Consider the following 16,929-nt stretch of genomic DNA (forward strand, 5'->3'; position numbering starts at 1 on the left):
CTTTTTTGTTCGAAAATTAAATTTAATTAAACAAAAAGCTTACCAAAACATCAACTACATAAGGAGCTGAAATAGAACCAACATGAGCCATTGTTGAGCAAGTTCCTAGCGCGGAGTTACGAATGGACGTTGGGAATAGTTCCGCGGTGTATAGAGTGACAATTGAATAAACAGCAGTGATGCCAAATCGTCCCATCATTGCAAATAAGACAATCAAATTTGGATTATCTAAAATGTCAAAATGGTTTTAATTTTTTTCTTCGTTGGAATCCATTTAAGGATGTTTAATGTTTACCACTGGGAACAGCAAGAACAGCTAAAAGAGCTGAACCAGCTCCGAAATACAACAGCATTGTGGTATTACGTCGACCTGTGATTTTCAACAAAATCATTGGTATAGCGAAGCAGGGAATGTCTACCATACCAGTAATGCCAACATAGAGATATCGGTTAACCGATAAATTGTGTGCATTTAAAGCTGTCAATTAAAGTTTTATATATTTTATAAACATTTCGCTTTAAAGAAGTTTTAATATTTAAATCTTACCAGTAACATAGTATGATAAAGATGTAACACAGAACATAAAGTAACAAGTAAATGCTAGACGTCTAATTGTGGAATTTCCATATAAGGCAATAAATTGCTTCAATGGGCCTTCTTTAAGCTTAAGCCAGAGAGATCTTGGGGCTGGGTCATCCTGCAAAAATTAAAATAAATAATTTTGTTCTCTATTTTTAAAATATCAAGGGTCATACCTTTCTTTTGGCAGTAACCATTTCAGGACCATTTTCAATTTGATAGTCACAATCTTTGTTGAACACTATTTTGTAAGCCTCAGCAGAACGATTTTGGGTCATTAGCCAACGTGGAGACTCGAACATTAGACTAAAGAAACAAGATAAAGTTTTAATTAAAAAAACATACTATTGTTTATAAATTTAACTTACTAGCAATTTAAAATTAATAAAAAGCTTGGAATAGTAAGTGTCATTTGTAGTTCTCTCCATGGTTGAACTAGATAAGCTGTGACAGCTAGAATAATCATACCAATTGGATAAGATGCTGAGAAAGCAATACTCATCCAAGATCGGTGATTAACGCTGATGTTCTCTGACACTGTTAGAAGAAGACAACAATTTTAGCTTAAAAATGTTCTTTTTAATCTTATTATTGACGTTTTAATGTGTTAACTTACGTAAAGAGAAAGCTGGATAAAAAAGCCCTGAAGATGCTAATCCCAGACCAAAACGTCCAGCCAAGAAAAGTGAGTACAATGGTGTAAATGCTATGATAGTACTTGATATCACAAAAACTGCTGATCCAAACATAAAACTTGCCTTGCGTCCATATCTGTCAAACAAAAATTCAATTTCTTTATAAATAAATTTTGATATTTTAAAATTAACTTATTTTTACATTTTGCTTAACAAAACAAAGAAATTTTCTGATCGAGATCAATTTCTGTTAATGTGGTTTTCTATTGGGAAATGAATGTTTTTCAAATAAACTAGTTTCAGTATAGCTGTCAATATGTCATTTAATTTTCATTGATTCATCCCAATTCATAGAAATTATTTAAATGGAATCAATCAACAAATTCAATCCTTCCATATTTCAGGAATAATAATATTTGAAAAATGTTTTACACATATAAATTATACAGGATGTGTTCAATTTTAGACAGATAGAAGCTGATTTTACGCATGGTTGAATTAGGATAGCTATCCAACTCGATATTGAACGCATCCATGGACATTCAAAATTATCGATTTAACTACAAATGGAAAACCTTATAAAAAAAATACGATTCTTTTTGTTTTTCTGCTCTTCCTTGTTACAAAAATGCAAAATAGAAGTGTCACAATTGTTGCAGCCTATTAATTTTATCATCATGGACCACCAGATCAGGACAAAACTCAGTAAACTTTTAGACTTTAGTGTATAGAATAAGACTATCTTAAATTTGTATACTTACGCATCAGCAAATATTCCAAGTGTAAACGAACCCAAAAACTTTCCAATTGACATTGCTACTTGAGCTGATGTTCGTTGCAATGATTTATCACAAACAAGTTGCCACTAAAATTATAAAAGGGATCAATAAATCGACACATTAATACCTATAAATAAAAAAAGTTGAGTAGTTGGTAGTTTTTGAGAACGTCAATTTATATGTCAACATTTTTTGACAAAGATTGCTATTGTCAAATATGGACAAGATCTGTTTGAGCCACCCATGTATTCAACACACTGAGCACAAAAATGTCATATATCCGCATTTTTCGAGCTTCTAACATAATAAGTTGATTGACATTTGACATTTGACATTTTGTTACGTTTAGTAGTTCGAACAACGATCGTTTTTAACTTTGGTGTATATTCAAAAATGCTTTGTAATTAAGTATTTGACAGTAAGATGAATTGTTCTCTTAACCTGATTTAATAAAATCAACAATGAATTTTGTATGTGGTTAAACGTATCCAAGTTTATTGCAAACAATTTGTTTGGTCCTTATGCGTTTTGACACAAATGACGTTTCCAAAAACTACCTTTTTTCAATTTTTAAAAATAAAATAACTTACATCAGGAACGAATGTTTTTTCCGGTTCCGAAAACTCATACTGTCCCTTAATCTTACACGAGATTTCGCTTGGTTTACTTATTCTGCTAGTATAATTCAATGCCATATGATAAGGCATTTGAGCTAAATGTGCATAATTCCAATCGCGTATTGTACAACCATTGGTATCTAAATCAGCTTCTGTGATTGATTTAATTTGATCGGGTGTCCAATTGGTGTCTTTGAGTTCATTTACACCGCACCACATTTTCTCAGGTATATGGCCAATTAATACGTAAGACGATACGTGAAAGCCATTGAGTATATTTGGAGTGACGCACAGGAAGAAAAGTGTCCTAAAATATATAAAAAAAAAAAAACAAAACAGAATTAAAAAAAAGGCAATTTATAAAACAAAAAGAAAGTAAGATAGAAAATTTAAAATTTAAAAAAATAAGTTGAAATGGGATAAAATGATGAAAGGTCAAAAAGACTTCCGTCTTACATTTAACCGTGTGCTTTTCGTAGTATCGACGTTTTATTCTAAAATATATAAACAAACTGATCTTAGGAAAATGTTTAGTCGAACAGGCCTAATAATAATAATTAATGTACCATAAAGTTGAGGGAGTGTCAAAATGGGTATCTGGTATTGCTGTTGCACCAAAGGACAAATCTGACATACGGATTTGCATTGACATGAGACGTGCTAATTTAGCTGTTGAACATGACATCACCCACTACCTACAATGGATGATTTCCTTCCACATTTGGGCAAAGCGAAAATATTTTCAAAATTAGATGTGAAATAATTTATTCATCAGGTTAATTAATTTTATTTTTTTTTTGTTTTGTTGATTTTATTATTTTGATTTCCTTTGTGTAAATTTATAAATAAAAGGAGAATTGAATTAAAATAAGAAATTGAAGTACATATATTTTTTGTTAAGTGAATGGAAAGTGAGATGAATAATGAACTGTTTCTTTGAAATTTCTCCAGGATCTCGAGAACTACTTTTATGACTAGAAAAGGTCTGTTTAGATACACGCGTTTAATGTTGGGCATCACATGCGCTCCCGAAATTTTTCAAAAGCTAATGAAACAGATCTTAAGTGGGTGTGAAGGTGTCATAGTTTTCATAGACGATATTGGTGTGTTTGCGCCCACAAGAGAACTTCATGATTTACGTTTGCGAAAGGTATTAGAACAAATGCGTGAATTCAATGTTACTTTAAACAAAGAAAAGTGTAAATTTGCTGTATCCAAAATAACTTTCAATTCTCACCGGCTTTCTGGTTTGGGAATCAAACCAATGTAAGACAATTTCGTGCACCCTATGATACTGAAGAAGTAAGAAGCTTTTTAGGCCTTGTCAATTATATCAGCAAGTTTATTCCCAATTTATCAACGATAAGTGAGCCACTATGTCGGCTTACTAAGAAAGATATAAAATTTGAATGGGGTGACGAACAACAAATTGCTTTTGATAAGTTGAAACAGAGTTTGTCAGATGAAATAACCCTTGGGTACTATGACGTAAAGTGTTCAACGCAAGTTATAGCGGATGCCAGTGCTGTTGGATTAGGGGTTGTCTTGTTACAGACACAGAACAAAGAGTCAAGAATTATTTCATATGCCAGTCGGAGTTTAACTGCACCGGAACAGAACAATGCTCAAACCAAAAAGAGGCCTTAGCATTAGTTTGGGCTGTTGAACGTTTCCACTACTTTTTGCTCGGGCCAGATTTTGATTTGATAACTGATCATAAGGCTTTGGAAGCACTTTTTAGACCAATATCAAAACCTTGCGCACGTATAGAGAGATGGGTTATTCGCCTTATGTCAAAGTTATTTACAAACCGGGAAAGTCCAATATTGCTGATCCCCAAGTTAACATAAAATTGGAAAGTGAAAGTAGTAGTACTGAAGAATACATACAGTGGATAATGTCATACGCAGAACTAAGAGTAATCAAACTTAATCGATTTCGGCGGTCCCTTACCGACAGGTCATCATTTATTCGTAATTGTTAACTATTATAGTCGCTTTATAGGGGTAGAAGTTATGAAGAAGATTGATTCCTTGGAGGCCATAAAACGCCTAAAAAAGGATTTTTGCACGATTTTGATTACCTCTTTCAAATTCATAACGGTCGCCAGTTCGTAAGTGATGAGTTTAAGGAATATTTTCGTACAAACAACATTGAACTGATCAATACGATCCTTCAGTAAAATGGGGAAGTTGAACGCCATGTTTAACAGAAACATTCGTGATAAATTGCCCTTAATTCAGCAGCTTTCGAATATTGATAACGAAGTGCGGGATCAAGATACCATGGAAAAGTGAAAGGGAAAGTGCTATGCAAATAGTAAACGTCATGGTAAAGAAAATGATGTTGAAGAAGGCGATGATGTTATTATGAAACGCCAAATATTAACTAATAGACTTGCCACAAGATTTGAGCCAATGGCTTACAAAGTGATTGAGCGAAAAGGATCTGAAGTAGCAGTTCAAAATCCGAACACTGGATCTGAGTACCGACGAAATGTAGCACACGTTAAAAAGGCACCAGCAGGAGTTTTCAAACCCACAATACCATCATCCAATGGACCAGACTCATCAGAACAAATAATTCGTAATAACGTTAAATGATTTATGATGAATTTTCAAAACTTACTGAATAGAAATGTCAACACAACAACAAATGTCAAATCGTAGACAACAACCCTCAAAACTTCTTATGCAGCTAAAAAACACCCTTTAGTACAATCTAACAGGAACAATTTTCTCTATAGTATGGCATTAAAATCTGCTGCGTTGATTTATGAATAAGAGAAAAGTTATATCTATCAATGATTTGTATCAGGGCTTGGGTTCGTTCCTTGCCTATGCCACCTAAAGTTTTTTTTTTCACGGGTACTGTCTCTTGCGAGGAATTGACTAACTTTCCAAGAGTAATTCTTGTCATGAAAAGTGCTTTCTCAAATTCGTCGTTCAGATTCGGCTTAAAACTGTAGGTCCCTTCCATCCTTGACAACAGTACTCGCACACAGGAATGGTTGAGATTAGGTGGCGCAACGGACTGTTGCTGATCGCTGCGACTGCGAGTCCACTAGATCCGAGCTTCCCAAAATGTGCTTTGAAAAAATATAAAAATTTCAAGACGGACTAGTAACTAGTTAATTTTGGGTCCTGATCGTATTTAAAAAAGTTATTGCAGTCTAGATAACTACAAACAAATTTCAAATAATTTGTTGTTTTTTCAACGGCATGGCAGCCGGGAAAAGACAAAAAGATGTATAATTGTCTTAGTTGTAAGGAACACTTTTGCATCACACAATTTTCGAATGGATCACTGGCTTAAGTATGGGTCTTTGAAAAAAGCAAACGAATGCTCCAATGAATTACCAACTGACGGGTATGTCCAAACAAAATGATAATTTACGTAAAAAAGTAATGAAATGAAAACTTCTGTTTTTTAAACATTGATTTTCAAATTATTTCAATGATTGTATTTTGTCTGTGAAATTTCGGTTTTCCATATACTTATGTTAGTGCGAACGAAAATGCCGCAATAGAGACAGCGGCGGCGTGGCGTTAGAGATTTCTGAAGATTTTGAGCTTGACGATTTGCCTAGTACTAGTTCCACGGTGATCAATGCTAAAGACAAAACATCAGTTAAAAGGGAGTACCACGAATCATATTTTAATTTTGGATTTGTTGAGACAAGTGACAACCAACCTCACTGCGTAATTTTCGGCAGTGTTGCTGAACAGTGCCATGTTTTCATAAACGTCACTTTGCAGAGATTCATCTAGATTGCAAAAGCAACTCGACTGATTTCTTCAAAAAAAGTGTGCTGAACTTACTAAATCTCAAACCATTATTACTTATCACTCAAAGACAGTTAACAAAAATTTGTTGATGGCGTCCTACTTAGTAATTTCCGAATAGCCCAAACTGGTGAAGCCCATACCAGTGCTGAAAACTTAATAAAGCAATGTTTTAAAGACATTGTTGAATGTTTGTTGGGTGAAAAGGCCAAAAAACAAGTTGACACCGTCCCTTCGTCAAATAACACAATATAAAGACGAATCGGAGACTTAGTAAAAGACAAAATTTTATGCAAATGGACGAATAAAAGTATGTATGTCATGTTACAGGGTTGGCTATTTTAATAGTATTTGTGCACTGCCAATATCTATAGTGCAACAACAACTTTGTTTTGAGGGGCATGTTGTGTAATGAGCGTTGGTTATTGAAATTTGCGTATCTGTCAGATATATTTTGGTTTGAGTGTATCACTTCAGGAAAAGGCAATAACTGTTTTCGATGCCAGTGACAAAACAGAAGCATTTAAAAATAAAATCCAGTTTTGGGCTGAACCTATACAAAATCGAAACATAGACAGCTTCCCAATGCTCAAAGAATTTAAAGAAGAAATAGCTTTGGGCATTCCCGATTATATTTTAAATAAGTTTCATATCCATCTAGTAGGTTTGCTGGATAACTTCCTCCACTATTTTCCGACGACACTTCTCCAGTATCCAGGATATCCGAACATTCCGAGAGGCCAACATTGACTCGGACCACTACCTCGTTGTAGCCAAGGTACGGCTACGGATATCCCGATCCAAGCCAAAACAAGGAAGTACATTGAGAAGATTCGACGTTAGACGGCTACAATCGCAAGAGACTGCCATGTCCTTTTCCGATCGCGCGATCGAGGAGATAGAGGTACCCTCCCAAGGGTACCAGCCACGAACCGAACCCTGTAAAGACGATCAAGGGAACATCGTAGTAGAACCACAGTCGATGCTGAGAATATGGAAAGATCACTTCTCCAAATTATATAACGGCGATGACGAACCGAATTCCGCTGTAAGGGAGATAGAACCACTCAACCTCGGCGACGCAGATCAACAATTCCGCCTACCCGACCTTGACGAAGTGAAGATAGCTATATCTAAACTTAAGTCAAACAAAGCTGCTGGAGCTGACGGCATCGCTGCCGAACTATTCAAAGCAGCAGGCGATCACTTGGTAGGGAGCATGCACCAACTCATCTGCAAAATTTGGTCGGAAGAAAGCATGCCCGATGGTGGAATCTCAGCATAGTGTGCCCGATACATAAGAAAGGAGACCCTCTAAACTGCGCCAACTACTGAGGCATCAGTCTTCTTAACATTGCGTATAAGATCCTCTCTGCCGTATTATGTGAACGTCTGAAGCCATTCGTCAACAACCTGATTGGTCCTTATCAGTGTGGCTTCAGACCAGGAAAGTCCACTATCGACCAAATATTCACACTACGGCAGATCTTGGAAAAAACCCAGGAGCTTCAAATCGATACCCACCATCTCTTTATCAATTTTAAAGCCGCGTATGACAGCATCTATAGGGAAGAGCTCTACCGAGCAATGTCTAGTTTTGGCATCCCTGTCAAACTTATCCGTTTGTGCAGAATGACAATGGAGAATGCACGCTGCTCTATCAAGGTCGGAAAAGATCTTACCGATGCATTTGATGTCAAAAAAGGTTTTAGACAAGGCGATGCACTGTCATGCGACTTCTTTAACATCGTTCTGGAAAGAATTGTGCAAAACTCAACCGTCAACACTAAAGGCACAATCTTCCAAAGATTCATCCAATTACTCGGATACGCAGATGATATTCACATAATTGGAAGATCAAAGCGTGATGTCAGTGGAGCGTTTTTTTGAGCATTGCGACGGAAGCGAAGAAGATGGGTTTAGTGGTCAATGAGGGCAAGACCAAGTATATGCTGTCATCAAAAAAGGACACTGAACGACGACGTCTTGGACAAAACGTCACCATGGACAGCTATAACTTTGAGGTAGTTAAGGACTTTGTCTACCGAGGCACCGCTATTAATGCAGACAACGACACCAGCGCTGAAATCAAACGAAGAATAACTCTTGCAAATCGCTGCTTCTTTGGACTTAGAAGGCAATTGAGAAGTAAAGTCCTCTCTCGAGCATGTAGAATCACCATCTATAAGCCACTCATCATCCCGGTTCTCATTTATGGCGCTGAGGCCTGGACCCTGTCAAAGAAAGATGAGAGCGTCTTAGGATGCTTCGAGAGAAAAATTCTTCGGGTGATTTTTGGTCCCGTACGCATAGATGGAGAATGGAGGAGAAGATATAACGACGAGCTGCACGGGCTGTACAGCGACACTGACCTAGTTAGCAGAATCAAAGTCCAACGGCTTAGATGGCTAGGTCATGTAGAGCGGATGGACTGTAGCGCCACCTTAAATAAGTAAGTAAGTTTTGATGAAGAACCTGATATACGGATGCAATTGTCCCAAATTAAGCAGATATTTCAGCTTTATGCGAAAATAAGCAGGCACATTTTTCCTACTCAAAATATAATATAATTATCTAATTCCTTTTTAAGTTAGGTTAACATTATTTTTGTGTATTTCGTTGTAGAAACTGTTTCCCAAATTCAATAAAATAAACGAAATTTGAAAAAAAAAAGTTATTTTATTTGCTACATGTAACTGCGAACAATGGCATATGCGAAACGAAGTGCTCCGCGTGAAATTTTTCACGCAAAAAGTGCTCCGCGACTAAAAAAGATTGGGAACCGGTGCACTAGATCAATCGAATCTAACTTTAAATGATTTATGATGAATTTCGAAAACTTACTGAATATAATTGTCAACACAACAACAAATGTCAAATCGTAGTAATCTATAGTAATCTTTAACAGAAACCATTTTGTCTATAGTTTTTGGCATCAAAATATACTGCTCTAAAATTCCTCAGTATGCAAAAATTGTTCCAAAAATTGAACAAACCTTGTAATTTAAAGTGTTTTGAAATAAGCTGTCAAAACAACGTAACGTATCTATTGGTTCACACCAATCCGTTTCGTACGTCAATGTTAACGTGTCTGAAACGCATACGATGAATTTATTTTGATTTTTTATTTTATTACTTATTTACTTACTTATTTTCACATGCGGTTTCCACTAGTGATGAATCCAAAGCAAACTTTAAAGTATGCTTTCATTATTGCTATCGAAGACCACCGTCACACCATTATTTTCATAGTATGCGGTAAAAATTACCCCATTCATTGCTTTATCGCAAGAAGAATTGTCAGTTCGGTAACGACGAGAGGTGTGTAAAATTTTATTTGGCCAATTTATATTTCTAAGATTTTTGAAAGTTTTCTCATATACGGATTCGCAGAGCGGAAAATGAAATTCAAACAAAATTTACTATTTATTCGCACATTTCTTTCTTTGTATTTCTTTTTTTCTGTTTTGAATAGTCCGAAAGAGAGTACTTGAGAAATTGAATGGTTCTTTTCTCAGATTTTTTACAGTAAAAGGGAGAAATTTGTATGAACCATTTTGTTTGTATTTCTAAGAATACGGAGATCTCTAAGATCCATTAAATGTGAACCACACCTAAACGTCAAATTTTTTTCTGCATTGCATTTGACATTTCTCAATTTCAGACTTGAAATATGGAAAAGGTGATTGTTACACCTCTCACTCTCGTCGTTGATGAACATTATGCATAAGGAATTGGATTTACACGTTTACAAGGTGCAATTGACTTAAGAGCTAAACCCTCTTGATCATTTCAAACATCGTCAATGGTAAGAATGGTGGCAAGAAATGGCAATGGTGGATTAAAATTTTGGAAGAAAATTATGAGGCACATTTTCACCTCAGTAGATTCTTCAATAAGCATTTGCCGCATTTGGGCGAATGATTATCCAAAAGCAATTGTTGGAAAAGCAATGCATCCACAAAGAGTGTTTGTTTGGTGCGATTTATCAGGACGTATTTTTGTCCAAAATGAGGCCAGACAGTTATTGTGAATGATGTTCTCTATCGTTAGATGATAACGAAGTTTTACTGGATCGAATTAGAAGATACGGATATAGAAGAAATATGAATTTAACAGGACGGTAACACTTGCCACACAGTTAACGAACATCACTTTCGAACGAAACATTTAATGGTCGTGTGAACTTACGTGGTCAATTACGCAATGTCAATTGGCCGCCAGGATCACTTGATTAGACACCGTTGGACTTCTTTTTGTGTTTTTTTTTGAAAAGGAAAAGAAATAAGCCAGCAACAATCCAAGAGATGAGAAAATCCGGCGCATTAGAACCTTAATTATGCCGCAGAGACATCGAACATTTTTAACATCAGATGTGTGTCGCTTCGGACGCGGCGGACGTTTGGCAAATATTTTGTTCATAGTTGAACCATACCAATTTTATCATATAATAAAAAGAAATGACAATAATTTATGTTTAATTTAAAATCAACAGCCACCCTTAAAATTTAAGCACTCTTTATTTCGCATTTCAGATTTTGCGTTGGAGTTAATTAATTAAATTTATTATCATTACTACGCGTATAGGGTATTGTAGACATAGTTTGAATTCAAGATCATTATATGAGAATCATATGAGTTATGGCATGAACTACTGAACTGAGCCCAAGCTAAGTATACACTTTTCGAAGTTCTTTTAATATTGGCAAGTTTTACGTAAGAAAATTAAACCAACTTTATATCATCCATGAAAACACCCGATTTTGTCTGTCAAAAGTGACAGAAACAAAAGTGTCAGCAAACCGTCAGCCAATTTTCTTTGAATAAGAAAGCCTTTGAACAGGCAATAAAAATGAAAGCTTCCAGGATGGAAAATGGAAAGAAAAAGGATGTCACCTTCTGACAAAGCAATGAAAAAGAAGTCATACAAAAAAAATCTGAAAAGGATTGGACGCATGAACAAACTTTACAATTTATCCAATAAATCGAGGCCAGCAATGTTTATGGTTGTGCTGAATATAAATTTTTTAAGGACACGGTTTGCCAAGACCGTGTCCTTGTGTTAAATTTTCGAACACCCTTCAATTTGAACTATGACAAAATGCGATCAAAAATTCGGCTTCCGCAACGGCAATGCTTCGATCTCCTTGATGCTGTTTTTTGGATTATATATTTTTGAACGAACCGATCCTTTCACTTCTAAAATAAGTTTCCTATTCTATGTTATCTGTCAAGAAAGTTTTCTTCCAATTTGTTTGTTTTCTAAAGTCTTCCAACGTTGTAAACAAACATTTTTTAATTGAAATACAAAAAATTGTCCGTAATTGTCAGCCGTTTTTCTACCAAAAAATTGTCTAATATTTCCATTAAATCAACCAAACGTATAAACGGAAGACTTTCACTTGATAGAAAATTGTTCCAAAATTGGTGCTATTGAAAGACTTTTGACAGTTCAGACAATATTGGAAAATCTTTCAATTGTGTATACCTACTTAGCTTAAGTTATATTTATAGAGCATCATACATTAGCTCCGTTCAATCAGTTGATGTTTATTGGGAACATTTCTGCACTGACTTACACTGATTAGCGTACCTTGAGTCTAACTAGTGTTATCTATAGTTTTAAATATTTCGATTTATTTATTCTAAACCTTTTGAAGTATCGGAGGTTGGTTAAAACTGTCAAAATCAGTTGTTGTCATGTCACTATTTGATTTTGTGTTTTTGATTTAAATTTGTAGATAATGTATAGATTACGACTAACTTCCAGTGAAGAAGTATTGATTCAATAAACTAATTGATATTAATTAATAATTTAATAACTCTCCTGAAATTTTATGTTTAGCAATTCTTCCCCACATTTTACTTCCGCTGAACTAAATATCTGACGTTTGACAATTATGTTTGAATTTTATTTGACAGCTTTTATAAAAAAAATGACAGTTGACCATGTTCATTTAACTGAAAGCTGGGCTTACTCTATAATTTATTTATTTCCTGCACAATTTTGTTTAATGTTTGTTGTAAAGTCTTTCTAGTCAAATTAGAAAAAACAATAAATTTTTCTGTACAAAAGATAATACAAATCGTGATGAACTTGTAGCTTGCCTGAGGAGTGTTTCGTATACAATAATGTTTTTTTTTGTAGTTTTTGCACGATCAATTGAAGGTAGCGAAGTTCAAAATTTGAAATGTATGACACTTGAAAGACTTACTAGTTGCTTTGATCAAAATGTACGTTCAAAGAATGCAGTTGACTGAAAATGAAGCCCATAATGTTGTCTAAACCTGCACGTTGTTCGTAGACAAAGGGTTTAGTGATTTAAAATTATTATTGCTATTCAGCTACCCTATATGCTGATTATGTCTAGGGTAGAAGGGACGTACGATTTTGTATGCCGAATCCGGACGTCTAATTTGAGAAAGCACTTCTCGTGACAAGAATTACTCTTTTCAAAGATGTGTCAATTCCTTTCAAGAGACAGTACCCATCAGAAAAACTTTAAGGTACAGTTAGGCACAGTTAAGGATTGAAACCAAAATCTCTAACATAACATTCCTCTTTCAAAATTTTATTTTGTGGCATTTGACTCCTGTCAAACTCTGCTGCCATTTTACATGGAACAATTTTAGGTGACCACAATCACGGCTTCTGTCGTTTTAATTATTTTTCATTAAAATGAGTTTAATTTCTGTTGTTATTGACATTTTTCACTATACTTAGAAAGTATGCGATCAAATGCCCACTCTAGAAAACTTGACAGTTCTTTTGCTGTGTGCTTTCAGCACTTGCTATCGAGATTGCGATGATGCCAATGGCCAATGGAGATGGCGTGCTACATAAGTCCCTGATGTTATCTGAACTTGACAATTGAAATTGTTTTAGAAATCTCCTCGAGAGTTTCAATTCCACCCGTGTGTCAAAATGAATTCAGAACAACAAAATTAATGAAGTATGACATTAAAAAAGTTACTAGATCCGTCATATTTCTTATTTTAATAGATGCGTACCACCGTAAAGTAATAACAACGCTATTAACGTTACCTTTTATTCATAACTACTGCTGTGATTTAGTGCTATGTAAATTCATGTTAATCTTAGGTCTATTGAAATATACTACGCACTAGAATAAATATTATAAAATATGTATTACTCATGATCCCACAATCGTCCACATACCAAAGGTACAACGCAATAACTAGAGCAAAGGTCATACAAAAAAAACTATTCAATGAATAATAATAAATCATCAACTTTATCTACGTACTCGTATTTACCATAATGTCATATCTCAAACATCAAAATAACAAAAACAATTCCTACTTAACTTATTCATTAATAACACAGGTGGCGCGGCACATGGCAGAGGCGCCAGCTCAAACCAACACCAACATCGTTTAAGAACAATAGCAACATGTTGCATAGCATAGAGCCACCCAGAGTATTAAATGAACATGTTGACCATCAACATGCCTTAACCAGACAACATCACGTGAATAGAATTATAACAAAATAATTATTTTATTATTACAAATAAAAATATCTTATGGAAAATGACAGACCATTGTGAATAATGTGAATATGTCTATTTTGTTTTGTCATCGAATCACACACCAGAGAGCGCCACTGACCTTTTTAATAATACAAACAAAAAAACAGAAAAAGTAAACAAGAATTAATGAGTCTTGAAGTGGTTTCAGTTCAATAAATTTTAAATATAACTTTGCTTTATTTTTCATTGTTTTTGTTTTCTTCCTTCCAATAAATAAAATAATAGGTAAGTCAATCGCAAGAAATAAAAACAACAACAAAAAACGGAAATATCTAATCACGTCGTCATAAGTACTGTAAGGCTAAACGATGCGATTATGGTGAATTAAAGAACGCATGATGAGAATAAATTAAAGACAAAACAAAAAGAAGAGTGAATGCCAAACGTTTTTTTTTTAAAGAAAATTTATTCTGCAAATTCCATAAAAGTTAATTTCTATAATTAAAACTCCCACTATTATCAATTGAAGAAAACGAATAAGGCAAGCCTTAGGTTGTCATTTTTAGACAAGGTTTTTCACTTTACCCTATTATAGGTTTGTGCTTTTGGCGGGCTATTTGGATTTTTAGATACCTTAGTTGAGACACCTGTTAAAAAATAAAAACGACTTTCAGCTTATCACAAAAACTAGATAAGCATTTAGATTTGGATAAAATAAAAGTGCCGATGGATAATTTTAATAATTCACCGTATTTTTATCACAAAATACTCAAATACTTAAAATCAACTATCGGGTTCCTTCAAATTCAAATATATTTGTTAAATCAGCTGTTCTGTCAAAAAAAAAAACAAATATAACAGAATTGCTCGGATACCTTTGAATTCATTTTTTGACGTTTATGCTATTTTGGATCAGTTTTACACGCCAAAAACTAACTAATAGGTATCCGGATACCCTATCGGTCTGAGATTGAACGCAGCCATTGAGAAACTCTGAAATGCCAAAATTCTAAAATGTAGGAGACCATAGCATTTGTATTCCTTTTTCAAATGACAGACGAGCAACAGTCTTCTTATTAAAAAAAACTTGGGATGTAACGCTTAAAATTAAGGGATGATATATTTTTCTACTTCAATCCTTGCAACATTTCAAATTACTCGAAATATTTTGTATTGGCTAAAAATTGTCAAAATCAATTGGGAACGAGGTAAAACCAAAGAGAAATCAAAATGACATTTTTGAAAGCTAATAACTGTCATAAGTCCAAGTGTTTTAAAAGCTTTCTATCAACTAAAATAATTTTTAAAAATTCTTGCCACATACATATGTATGTATTTAATTTTCCAAATTTATTTTTAAAAAGCAAGGTTTGAAGTTTTTTTAAGAATGTTCGAGGTTAATCAACATTTTCTATTTGAATTCTTTTGTTTATGTATAGTTTGGATTTTTCCATAAAGTGAATAAAACTCAAACTTATAGTCGTAAGCGATTCTTTAGAAGACTTTTGTAACCAATTTTGCACCATAACTTTGTAAATTTGCTTCTAGTCTTCAGGGATTATAATATGTCATACAGAAAAGAATATAACGCTTGGAGCGCACTCTATGAGCTCTGAATAAAATGAAAGAGCAAATGGAAATTTTGGTGTGGCTAACTTCACGTTTGTTTGGTGTGGTATGAAAGATACAGATCAATAGTTAATTTTTCCATTGAGTTTTGACCAAACTCTGCTCAGAACTTACTTAATATGCTTATGCTCTAACCCGGCTCTGCTCAGAGCTCTGCACTCAGCTTAAACAGAAAAACGCATAATATGGCTAAACTACAACCACGCTTTAGGCTGTTCGGGTTTTTGACAGACTTCTTATCAATTTTACGGTATTTACGATATTATGTGTCACAAAGCTCGACCTAAGAATTTGCAAAAGCGCAATGAAGTTTCAAACCTATGGTGTTGAAGAAAAACATTTTCGTGATTTGTTATTTATTTTTTCTAATAAAACAACGATGTCACTGCTGCCATACACATATTCTAAAATAAAACATACAAAATAAAAATAAAAATATCAGTTGTCAAAGCCCAACAGAGTAGAAAACAGGTCTTTTGGCCTTACCATATTTATGATTTAAGCGTAAACCCATAAGAGTCAGTTGTTTCTATTCAAAGTGTCAAAGTCAGGACGGTCAAACTCGTAATTGTGGTCACCTAATATTGTTCCACGTAAAATGGCAGCAGAGTTTGACAGGAGCCAAATGCCACAAAATGAAATTTTGATAGAGGAATGTCATGTCAGGAATCTTGGTTTCAATCCTTAACTGTGCCTAACTGTAACTTAAAGTTTTTTTTGACGGGTACTGTCTCTTGTGAGGAATTGACACATCTTCGAAAAGACTCCACGAAAAGAGCTTTCTCAAATTAGCCGTCTGGATTCGGCATACAAAATTGTAGGTCATATCCACCCAGAAATTACTTCCATATAGAATAGCTGAATAGCTGATAATTGTAAGTCACTTAAACCTTTCTGTCTACGAACAACGAGAAGGTTCACACAACATAATCGATTTCTTTTTCAGCCAGCTGCATTCTTTGAACGTGCATTTTGGCCAAGGCAACTAGTAAGCCTTTCAAGTGTCATACACTTTAAATTTGGAACTTTACTGACCCCCACCTTCAGATGATCGTTCAAAAACTACCAAAAACATTATTGTCTACAAAATACAACTCAGGCAAGCTACAAGTCTATCACGATTTGTATTTTGTTTTGTAAAGAAATATTAATTGTTTTTTTTCTATCTTAACAAGAGAGCCTTTACAAAGAAAAACGTTCAACGAGTTTTGCAGGAAATAAATAAATCATGGAGTAAGTACAGCTTTAAGTTAAATGAAAAATATGGTCAACTGTCATTTTTTTATGAAAGCTGTCAATTCAAATTCAAACAAAATTGTCAAACGTCAGATGTTTAATTTAGCGGGAGTAAAATGTAGGGAAGAATTGCTAAAAATAAAATTTCAGGAGAGTTATTAAATTATTAATTAAT

General features: G+C 34.4%; 1 protein-coding gene across 1 annotated transcript in view; it reads right to left on the reverse strand.

Moving 5' to 3' along the window:
- LOC129939819 (organic cation transporter protein) overlaps window positions 1-16,929 on the reverse strand; it is a 34,807-nt gene that overhangs the window by 382 nt on the left and 17,496 nt on the right. Inside the window, exons 2-9 of the mRNA XM_056047981.1 lie at window positions 2,585-2,918; window positions 1,977-2,080; window positions 1,197-1,351; window positions 949-1,117; window positions 757-886; window positions 548-698; window positions 296-478; window positions 44-228 (exon numbers count right to left, since the gene is read on the reverse strand). Coding sequence (XP_055903956.1) covers window positions 44-228; window positions 296-478; window positions 548-698; window positions 757-886; window positions 949-1,117; window positions 1,197-1,351; window positions 1,977-2,080; window positions 2,585-2,918 — 1,411 coding nt within the window. The remainder of the gene's footprint in view (window positions 1-43; window positions 229-295; window positions 479-547; window positions 699-756; window positions 887-948; window positions 1,118-1,196; window positions 1,352-1,976; window positions 2,081-2,584; window positions 2,919-16,929) is intronic.

This window comes from Eupeodes corollae, chromosome 1 (assembly GCF_945859685.1).
Source record: "Eupeodes corollae chromosome 1, idEupCoro1.1, whole genome shotgun sequence".
Taxonomy (NCBI): domain Eukaryota; kingdom Metazoa; phylum Arthropoda; class Insecta; order Diptera; family Syrphidae; genus Eupeodes; species Eupeodes corollae.